General features: G+C 51.3%; 1 protein-coding gene across 1 annotated transcript; it reads left to right on the top strand.

The window, feature by feature from the left end:
* The first annotated feature begins 1,548 nt into the window (after positions 1-1,548).
* LOC103798586 (keratin, type I cytoskeletal 13-like) lies at positions 1,549-3,620 on the top strand. The gene is made up of 6 exons (XM_009070860.1): positions 1,549-1,722; positions 2,074-2,156; positions 2,398-2,554; positions 2,705-2,866; positions 3,155-3,280; positions 3,390-3,620. Exons 1-6 carry the CDS (start codon positions 1,549-1,551, stop codon positions 3,618-3,620), a joined length of 933 nt encoding a protein of 310 aa, XP_009069108.1.
* The last annotated feature ends 7,614 nt before the right edge of the window (positions 3,621-11,234 follow it).

Raw genomic sequence — 11,234 nt, 5'->3', positions numbered from 1 at the left:
GACACATCCTTCATGCCACAGGCCCAGGTGACCTGGATGCCAAGCCTAAAGCTGAACCACACATGGGTGAGAGACAGACAATATTAGCAGAGCTCCATTAGTGTTATTAATAAAATGAAAGATTCAGATGACAAAACATTTTAATTATTTCCCTCCTTCCTCAATTCAGTGTTCCAGGACTGAAGAAATAGTTTTCATATATTTTTTTTAAAGATGTTTTCTATTGTAATTTCTGAATTTCACACCTGGATTGTATTGGGAGAGTTCCTCTAGTGCTGGTTGGAACTGGGTCAGACCTCTGCAGGGCCAGGCACCTTCTGAAATTCCCCATGTTACTGTTTCAGAAATCTTATGAAATGTCCTGTGTGGTGGTGAATATTTACAGGTAACTGCAAGGTTTGGTATTCAGGAAATATCCTCTTGTGTTTTGGATAAATATTTGACTATTTCCTCTACCCTCAAAGGCAGCAAAACAAACACCCTGGGATCTCCCTCTGCCAGGGGCTGTTTTGATGGGTACAGGAGGAAGAGAAGGGACAAATCATCCCTGGCACATTCCAGTGCAATATTCCTCTGTGCTCTCCAAGAACATTTCAGGGTCTAATGACCCAGACCAGGAGCTCACTCAACCAACAGCCATGTGGAATGGGCCAGACCCTCAGTGCACAGCCCTGTCCCAGGGACTGAGCAGAGCTGAGTGAGGGGACACTCTCTCTTCTGGTCACAAAAGGGTCGAACAGGCTGTCACATAGGATGCCTTTCCCACAGCTTTCACTTTCCGCGTAGCCTCACCCACGCCAGGGATGGGTAATTGCTGTGGTGTTTCACTCCTCGGGCACTCTCGGGTATCGTCGGGTTTTTGTGTCACTGGTGTTGAGTTGTCATCACAGGTCAGACCTGATGATTCAGGAAGTAACATTTTTGATGTCGTTTTGAAACACGCTTCTGTTAACCAAAGCATCTTTCTGTTGTGGGATTTCTGGAGACAAACGCCTGTGGGGAATTATTTCCGGCTGGAGGAAAACCCCTCCTAGCCAGGTCACAAGGAGGAAGGATGAACAGCCCTTCTCCAGTGGCACGATCCACAGGGACTGGTATAAATAGAGGACTAGGGCCCAGAGGGATCACAGGCAGATCCTGCAGCCACCTGAGCACTTGCCTTGGGCTCCGCCGGCTCCGTGCGCTCTCACCATGAGCTGTGCCGTCAGGCAGGTCGTCACTACCTGTGCCCAGGGCAGAGGCAGCGCAGGCAGCAACGCGGCTGCAAGTGGGAGGAAGGTCTCCTCTGCCTCCTCGGGGAGACACGCTGCCTATGACTTGGGTGGTGTGGTTGGCAGCTTTTCCGGCGGCAGTTTAGGCGAGGGATTGCTGGGGAAGCAGCTGAGCGCAGGCAGCGCGGCCGGCGGGAGCTTCGGAGCCACCCAGAGGGCTTGTTCTGCCCTGGGATTCGGCGCTGGAGGCGTCTGCGCTCGGGGCACTGGTGGCTTCCCCAGGGCTGGCGCTGGCTGTGGGGATGGGATCCTCTTTGCCAACAACGAGAAGGCGACAATGCAGAACCTCAACGACCGCTTGGCCTCGTACCTGGACAAGGTGCGGCTCCTGGAGGGGGACAACGCCGACCTGGAGTGCAAGATCAGGGAGTGGTATGCCAAGGTAGGGCCCAGCTGTGAGCCACGGGACTACAGCTGCTACCACAAGGAAATCGAAGACCTTCAGAACCAGGTAAATCATTGTTTGTCGGGAAAACCCTAGTACTCCCTTGGGCTTTGCTTTCACATGGATAAAGCACTGTGGAAGGGCAGAGGGAATGGGTCTGGAGGGGCAGGTGAGGGAGTGGGTTAGATGAAAGGATGATCTGAGGGAGGGAGATTCTGCATTCCCTGAGAGCAGATGTTTCAGCACAGCTGGCTCCACCCAGCTGGCACGTGGGTTTGCCCACCGTGATGCCACTTGATTAATAATCCCAATATATGGCATGATATACAATACCCCACAGAGGTGTTTTGTCCAGGGTCTTCCGGAACCAGAGGAAGCTGCAAGCCTGAATCTCTTTCCTTATATTTTCTTTCCCAGATCCTGTGTGCAGCCATGGAGACTAACAAAATCCTTCTGAACATAGACAACAATAGGATGACTGCTGATGACTTCAGGGTGAAGTGAGTACAGCCCCGTGCTGGTCCATGGAGGGGCAGGTGAGGGGTGGTGATGGGGAAATCCCAACCCTCTGCCTGTCACGCTGTGCACTACAACACAGATCTCCCACACCGCTGGCAATGCTCATCGCACAGCGTTCCTGAGACAAAAGAACTTGATCCTAAAGTTTTTCCCCCAAACTAACTGAAGGGCTTGCCCTGCTTTGCTGATGTTCTGACCTTTCTTTGCTGCCTGTCGTTGAAGGTACGAGACCGAGTGTGGCCTGAGGCAGAACGTGGACGCTGACATCTGCAACCTCCGGCCCGTGCTGGACCAGCTGGCCAGCTGCAAGACCGACCTGCAGCTGCAGTGTGAGGCTCTGCAGGAGGAGATGTGCTGCCTCAAGACCAACCATGAGGAGGTTAGATCACCCCTTGCCCTTAGGGAATGAAGGAAGAAGGCAAGTCCCTCCAAGTGTCGATATTACTGATAGGGTCCTTAGGGAATGAAGGAAGAAGGCAAGTCCCCCCAAGCGTTGATATTACTGATAGGGAGCACCTATTCCTTGCAGGAGATGAGCTGTCTGAGGAAACAGGCGACTGGGGATGTGAGCGTGGAGGTCAATGCCTGCCCTGGCCCAGACCTGAGGAAGATCCTGGAGGATCTGAGGTGCCAGTACGAGACGCTGATGGAACGCAACCGCAAGGAGACGGAGCAGTGGTATGCCTGCAAGGTACCACGGCCATGCAGAGCTGCACCTGCTCTGCCCATGGGGAAAGGGGAAAATCAGGGGTTAGGGGAGGGCCTAGTACCAGCAATTGTGGCACAGATGTGCTCAGGTCTCATCGCACTGCCTGATTTCTGTGTTCTGTCCATGGCAGAAGGGTCACCACACTCTATTACAGGGTCAGATGGAATAAACAGGGAGCATCAGCCTTGGACATGCTCAGGGCACTGCAGGGTGTGGGGAAGGCCCTGCCACAGGAGGTGAGGCAAGTACTGCTCTTTTCTGGCACTGCAGGTGGAGGAGGTGAATCTGGAGGTGGTCACCAGCAGCCAGGAGATTGAGTCAAGCAACAAGCAGGTCACCGAGCTGAGGCGTCAGCTGCAGGCCCTGGAAATCAACGTCCAAGCCCAGCTGACCATGGTAGGTGATGCCACCACATCTCCAGCTCTCGTGCCCAGGGTCAGCCCTGCAGCCAGCCGAGCTGGGCTGGCAGCAGTCACAGGGACCTCTGTGTTGGTTCCGTTCTCAGAAGGAAAACCTGGAATCCTCTCTGACGGAAACCGAATGTCGCTACAACAAGTACCTGGTGGAGCTGCAGAACCAGATCTCCTGCGTGGAGCAGCGCCTGGCCGAGATCCGAGCGGAAATGGAGTGCCAGAACCAGGAATACAAGACCCTCCTGGACGTCAAGTGTCGCTTGGAGCAGGAGATCCAGACCTACCACTGCCTGCTGGAGGGTGGCCAGCACGACATCATGTAGGCAGACAGACCCCAAACCTCTGTGCTTTGCTTACAGGGATAGGAAAATTCCTGATACCAGTGGTAAAAGCGACACTGTGGTGAGGAACCAGTGCTGACCTGTGACCAGACAGGGCTGATTAGCAACCCATGAGGCAGTTGAGGATTTGGCTGAGATAAATGTCCAGGGTGCTTGCCTTGGGCCAGGGAGAAGGTCTAGAGTAGCCCCCAGAGCTGTCCCAGTCTCTGGCACTGTGCAGCAGCTCTTTAAGGGCAACTTTCACTGGGAGCTAGAGGAGGTCTCTGACTAACACTGTCACATAACTGAGGTTTATTGGCTTTGTCAGAGTGACAGCAACAATAAATTATCTAAACATTTTCAGTTTCACACAACGTTTTAATTAAAGTTTTGGGAAATTTAATTTGTATGCAAAGCAGCTGGCTCTGCCCTGCCTGCCATTGACTGAGGTTTTGAAACAGGGAGGCTGTTAATCCCAGACGTGGCTGCACACACAAAACCAGCCTGAGCACCCACCTGCTCCCTTCGTTTGGAACAGGAGGTGTTGGAATGGTGGTGCTTTGAGATGGGCTCCCCTGGACTCTCCAGTCCTAGATTGGTTAGGTGAAAAATCAGGTTTTGTTCCAAAATGCCCATTTCAATGGATGAAGTGACACTGCTAGTGCTCATCTCGGAGCTTGGGGTGATCCTGAGTGTCAGATGGAAAAGCAACAGGAACCAACAGGCTGGTGGGAGGGAGGTGGGAGTATTGGTGCTGCCAATGGGGTCTGGAGGGGAAATGGCTGAGAGACTGAGTGACTGAGAGAGAGCTAAAACCAGTGCACAGGTCAGGGGGAGATCTCCAGGGTGGGAATGCTGGAGTCTGGATCTCCAGAGCTGTCTCCTTCCCACAGAGGGTCAACGGGAAGAGGAGTCACTGCCACATCAGCTGGGAGGAGTGGAGGGCTGAAAGCCACTCTGTGCCAGCCCTGCCTGCCCTGAGCCCTGGGGCCCTCCAGGAACTGGTGAGTGTAACCACAAGCTCTCTTTAGTGCTGTGCACATGGGGAAGAGGAGGATGAGAGGTCTCCAGGCTGGAGAGACACCAGGCAGGAGCCAGGCACATAGGATCATAGCTGTGGCTGTTGGTGGTAGAGCACTGGGATTAACTGGGCTACTCTGTGCCAGCCCTGCCTGCCCTGAGCCCTGGGGCCCTCCAGGAACTGGTGAGTGTAACCACAAGCTCTCTTTAGTGCTGTGCACATGGGGAAGAGGAGGATGAGAGGTCTCCAGGCTGGAGAGACACCAGGCAGGAGCCAGGCACATAGGATCATAGCTGTGGCTGTTGGTGGTAGAGCACTGGGATTAACTGGGCTATGGTGGGAAACTGTGGCAAGGGATGGTGGGAAGGGATGGAGGGATGGGGTGGTAGAGCACTGGGATTAACTGGGCTATGGTGGGAAACTGTGGCAAGGGATGGTGGGAAGGGATGGTGGGAAGCAGTGGGAAGGGATGGTGGGAAGCAGTGGGAAGGGATGCAGCTGTGGGACATGTATAAATCTCCGCAGAAATGATGTTTGACACTGGGGGTGCTCAGCAGTAAATAGGTGTTTAAACAAGACTTTCAGCACAATGTGGGAATGTGGAACTGGCAGGGGAAGCTGTCAGCCACGAGTCTTTCAACAAGTATACAGCTGAGCAAAGCTGGGGAGAAGGGGAAAAGAAAGCTGAGCACAAGGGCAAGAGGATGTAAGAGAGAGACATGACAAGTATCTCTTCCTGCTCTCCCTCAGGTCACTGCAGACCAGAGTCCCCATCAGCCCCACTGCACAGCCCCTGAGGAGCTCTGTGGAGAACAAGTCATGTAGGAAAAACATCTGGCAAAAATAACCTGGCAGTTCTCAGTTCTGCTGCAGCACCAGTGCCAGGGACTCAGTGGGGTGGCACCTCCCTGCCACCCTGTGCCTGCAGCTGTCACCCCCTGGTGCCACTGACCCCACTCGGGCTCACCTGGTTTGTCTGTTGTCTAACAGCCATCAAGGCTTGTCTCTAATAAAACCTTGCTCCTCCTGACACAGCCTTGAACCTGGGAAATAATTTCTATGAGTAAATTAATATAAAAGGATTTTAAAAAGTTGCTATGCAGACGGAGATATTTATCCTAGACCCTTGGTTAGAATCCACCTTCCATCTCCATCCACACAGCCAGAGGAAAAGGAGAACAAGCCATGTTCCCATCAGTGCTCCTGCTGCACTCAGAGGCTGAGGATGGGGATGGAGCTCAGGAGGGTGGAGGACAGGACCAGCTGGTGCTGTGCAAAGTGATGTTTGCTACCAGAGGAGGAGGCATTTGCCAAGACATGGAGCAGAAGGTGATGAGGAAAGAAACGTCCAGAGAAGCTGCACAGAGGGCAGGGAGGGAGAGCAGTCTGACTGACAGTCTTCTACCAAGAGAGACCTCAGAGAGAAAAGTGAGTGTTCATTAAAGTAGGTGTGTGCTAATATAATGTAATATAATGCACAACACCTTTGAGTTGTGGATGCACACCAACAGGATCAAATCAAGAACAACAAGTTTTCCCAAATAATGTGGATGCAGGAATTTAGAAAGCCAAGCTCTGCCGGACTCTCCACACCCTTCTGGTGGAGGAGAACCATTCCCAGAGAAAACACTACAAGAAGAACCTCTAAATGGGTTTGTAGAAGAGGCAAACAGGAAGAACCAGCTGGCAACACGTGGGAAGATAAAAGGGTGAGACAAATTAATATGTGGGAGAGAAGTTTTTTAAAAGTGAGACACAATAAACAGTCAGGAAAAAAAAAAAGCTGGTGGTGTTTTATTACCCAGAGAAAGGAAAGACAAACACCTCCAGGAACACTAGTACATTTTGCTGTGTGTGCCAGCCAAGGCTCAGGATCCAGCTGGTCCCTCCTCACTGACAGCAGCGTCTGGGACGAGTGTCACAGCCCTCCCTGGCTCCTCATGGTGGGGCCCTTTTCTCTCATGACACACTGGACAGGGTTTGATGACACACCTCAGACAGAGGCCTGGTGTGAAGGCTTCAACAATAAGGCTTTGGTGGATGTGATGAGCCTGAATTAGTGCCTGTTTCTAAAAAGAGAAGCAGCTCAGACGTTTCTGGAATGACAACATGGATAAGCCAAAGCTTGACCACACAGAGCTGTTCTCTGGGCAGAAATCCCAGCAAGGATGGGGCTTTTCTTTCTCACCTGGGTGTCTGCACAAAGCCTTGTCTGCTTGAGCACTCCCAGGTCACAGTGACATCTGTGATGGTGCCCAGAGAGAGGAAGAGATGATATCAGCATTGGGCTGGAAGGAGCAAATGAGATGCACTGTGACTGCTCCAGCAGATGTGCTGTCCCACAGAGAGCAGGGAATGGCACTTGGGAATTACACCACCGTGGGGAAAAATCCCTGAGGAGTGAACACACCAGAGGTTTAAGGGATCAGTGAAGAAACAGAAAGAAAACAACTAGGTTTGCAAATTGGCAATGCTGGAAATCAGCCACGAGTTCCTGTGCACAGGCAATTACCCCTGATGAGAGGCTGCGGCGCTGGTAAACGCAGGCCGTGGTCTGGTGAGGTGGATGAGCTGTAATTCTCTATAAAAGTCTCTTTTACAGAGCATGCAGACAGGTCCAGCCTCACTCACACCCACAGTAACTACCTGTGGGGTTTAGATTTTTGTTTACTGCCTTGTGCAACATTTGTAAGAATTACAGCGATGAGCAAACTGCTGCTGTGACCCAACAGGAGATTTCTCAGCTCAGTGTGCTGGGTCATATCATCTAAACTGCCAGTGTAAGCCAATTATTGAACATGTATTGAAACAAGAGACTTTGTAGTACAAGAGTGATAGAAAGATAAAAGAAGACACTGTGGGAGGCTCTGGCTGGCTGCACCTTTCCTGCCTGGCTCTGTGGCACCTCTGGACAATGTCTGAGCACACAAAGCACCTGAACACAACACGTTGTGTAGTTCTGGCCGGACCCTGTGGCTCTGCAGCAGGACCACAGGCCAAAGCCTTGGTTCCCCTCCCACCCTACACTGTGCTCAGCTCTCTGGGCAGGAGTAGGATTGCTGCAGTTTCATCACCCACTACTGTTCCCATCGGTCCTAACAAATTATCTGGGACTCTTCTCTGCCATGATAACCTCCAGGGATTCCAGAGATGCATGTGCTGCACTGGCAGCATCTCTCAGGTGATGGAAGGCACCGACCCCCCTCACAAAGTGAATCAGGGAGGCTGTGAGCTTTGGTGGGAAAGAACCCAGTTGTGTCCACCTCTGTGTTCTGCTGAACTCCTAGTTCAACACTGCAGATGCTCAGAGCAGTCTGCAGGTGTGAACAGTCAGCAAAAAGGGAACTGAAACAGAATCATCCCCTCGGTCTCCGAGGCGTATTTAAGCTGTTACCAAACCCACTGTGGTAATTATTTCTCTTGCCTTACAGGATTTGGTGGTATAAACCAGTGAGTCACTAGCCAGGAAAAGGTCCTGGTCTGCATTTGAAAGATGGGAGCATGAGGCCTGGAGCCAGCTCAGTATCACATCAAAGAAGGGTTTAATAAGTGATGCCCAATGGCCATTATGCAAATCATTAATGGTAATTACAAGTGACAAGATAAAATCATATTCCAGTGTGGTTGCACAAACATCACTGAGGCAATGCTTGTGAAAGCAAAGTTCTGTCGAATCAGGCACACCTTTCTTGTAGTTGACACAAGAGAACATTATCAGCTGTGATAAGCAAAGCAGGGTGAGAGTGGTGGAGCCAGGCTGGCGCTCCACAGCCAGGCTGGGCACGGGGACAGCCACTGCTCCCACGGGGCCAGGCTGCCCTGCACAGCTTCCCCCGGAAATGTGACACCCTCCTGCCTCCCCCATCCCTGTGCATCAATATTTTCCCTCATCACCTCTCCCTCCACTTCCACATCTCTCCTCTTGCCCACTGAGCCCACAGGACTCAGCCGTGTTGGCACCGATGCTGTGTACGACCACTGCTAATGGTCCTGGCTGACAGCCTGTCGTGGCTTCCTGCACTTCCATCTGCATGAAACCATCTGTTTCCTCCTGTCTTACATCTGAGCTTGCAAATCCTTTTGGGACACGTTTATGTCTTAGGCTTGCACAGTCCTTTCCCAGCGTTCTGCCCCAAGGCTGTGTCCCGAAGCTATAGGATTGCACGTAACAACAAAAGTGGAGGCAAAGAAATCAGTTTGGTGGTGGGAAAAATCCTGCACCGAGGGATGTCTGGGAACAAGATGGTGGCTCCCAGCTAATGAAAACAGAACCACACACACCTCTGCCTGGTCTCAGTGCTGAGCCTCAGAGCCCTGACATGGTCACGAGGAGCAGGACAACACCACAGTGTGTGTAAGACACAGGTCAGTCAGGACTGGCTGCTGGGTGCACTTGCTGCATCAGACCCATGTTCCTTGTCCCCGTGAGAGTGGCAGGAGCACAGAAAGCTCCAAAGAATGCAATTGTATCCCAAATATGAGTACCTTGAAGGAGTTGTATGGTCATGTCTAATCTTCACTGGTAAAATGAGATTTGGGACCCTGTGGATCTTTCCACCAGGACATGTAAAAGGTTGTACAATGCTGCAAACCAGTTTGATTTGTGGAGCAAGACCTGTTCCTTCTTCCTCTCAGGGAACTGTTGAAGGAAGGAGGGTTGGGTGCTCTGTGCCCACCTCTAGAGAACTGTCCATCTGCAGCATCTCCTCCAAACCCAAGACCCTGCAAGGGAAGGAAAAGCAACCTCAGCACTGTCTCTGCAGGTTGCTGTTGGGTAACTGCTGAGAACTTCCAGAGCAGAAGCAAAGCTCCAAGCAAGCATTATATTAATTTCTGTTGGCTCCAGCAGCCACACCCTGTCTCCAATTATGTTCCTCTAAACGACGGATGAAAGCCAGATTTGCTCCCCATGCTCCTTTTTGCTCAGGATTTTCCCGACTGGGAGTCTGGGCTGTGTGGGGAACATGGGGGATGTGACTGGGGGGAGGATGGACTTGTATTTCAGGCACTGCAGTCTCAGTGCTCAGAGCTTCGACAGTCTCCGGCCCTGTCCTTGAGCAAATTCTTTCACTGCAGCACATGAATAATGAATATTCCTGGATGCTGCCAGCCTTGGGTAGGAGGCTTTTCATCATTCCTGATCCAAGTAAAGAAAGGAATTATCCCACTGCTGAGTGGAGAGTCCTAACTCATGCTAGGGTGGAGATGGTCACATCTAAACATGCGTGGGGACACTCTCCTACCATGGTGACAGAAGCCACCCAACTTCCCACCAGAGTATGAGGTGGCTGAGGGTATGAGCGTGGGTTTTCTCTACTCTTCCTCCCAGAGGTGATGCTGCTTTCAGGGCTCTCTCACCACCAACACCATCAGCACCACCAAGGATCTATCACAACTGCTCCCGTACATATGACATCCTGGAGACAAAATCTGCTTGTGAGTAAGTGTGGTGTGGAAATTCCATGCTGTAGGGAACAGAAGCTGTCATCCCCCAGAGAACAGAATATCCTCTCATTACAGAGTCTGCTGGAGAAGGATGCTGGCACTGGCAGGGCCAGTTCTCCTAAGACTCCCCAGCTTGTTCCCTGCCTGGCTGGGAGATCAAGCTCCCAGGACTGCCCAGGCTGAACTGAGTCCTGCTCCTGCTCCCACAGTTTCAATAAGATCTGCAGAAAACGTTTCCCCTTTTTGTTCTGTGCTCAGCACAATCTGTAACAGCAAAGTCCCACAGTCCACCCAGGGAACGGGATATATCGCCCATGGATACTCCCTCTCCTGTCACCTCTCCCTTTATCTACTGTCACCACAAATTGAGGCAGAGGGACAGCAATTAAAGCAATTGGACAATAACTTCAGTGAGATCCTTCCTACACTGCAGCTGACATCAGTGTGTCACCTCTGCACAGGAGACACTGAGCAGGGCTGAGCTGTGCAGTGTGAGTGACTTGACCTCTTGTGTTTGCATCACCAGAGAAATTTAAGCCATGAATAGGGAACTAAACCCATGGGGAATTGCCTCGGTGTCACTGACAGGTAACCAACATCCACACCAGTGTCCCTGGTCTTTTCTACAGTCACAACTGTCCACACTTCTCAGGAGTGAGAAATTCTTAGTTTCCCATTTCTGTTCCACGAACTTTACCACCGACTGTGATATAAAAATGGTTATTGCCCCCAGAATAAAATAAATACAAATTAATAAAAGATAAAAGGCACTTTGATGTTATAAATACCAATGTTTCTTCTTTGTACATAATCTAGGGCAACTTTTTTTCTTGACTTGTTACAAAGTTTGCATCATACAAAAAGCTGATGACTCACAAAACACTATTTTACTTTTTGGAATAAGCTGCTGACATGTAAAGTATCTTCCTTGTGAACTGGGATTTCTAGAGGGAAACTGCCTATGGGCTATTTATTCTTGGCATAAACAGCCAGACTAGCCAGCCCCGTGGGAAGAAGAAACACCACACAGGTGACACCCCCTGTGGGAGGTATAAATGGAGACCTGCGGCAGCCTCAGCCTGCAGTCGGACTCAGTATCACGCTCTGCATCTCGCTTTGGGCTTTGGCTTGGCGCTGCAGCTGGCCCCACC

Source organism: Acanthisitta chloris, unplaced genomic scaffold, assembly GCF_000695815.1.
Source record: "Acanthisitta chloris isolate BGI_N310 unplaced genomic scaffold, ASM69581v1 scaffold4733, whole genome shotgun sequence".
Taxonomy (NCBI): Eukaryota; Metazoa; Chordata; class Aves; order Passeriformes; family Acanthisittidae; genus Acanthisitta; species Acanthisitta chloris.
Note: the sequence above shows the minus strand (reverse complement) of the source record. Positions and strands in the feature narration are given on the sequence as shown.

Coding starts and splice junctions, on each gene's coding strand:
- LOC103798586 (XM_009070860.1), top strand. CDS start 1,549: ATGCAGAACCTCAACGACCGCTTGGCCTCGTACCTGGACAAGGTGCGG. Junction 2,157..2,397: donor GCTGATGACTTCAGGGTGAA/GTGAGTACAGCC, acceptor CTGTCGTTGAAG/GTACGAGACCGAGTGTGGCC. Junction 3,281..3,389: donor TCCAAGCCCAGCTGACCATG/GTAGGTGATGCC, acceptor TTCCGTTCTCAG/AAGGAAAACCTGGAATCCTC.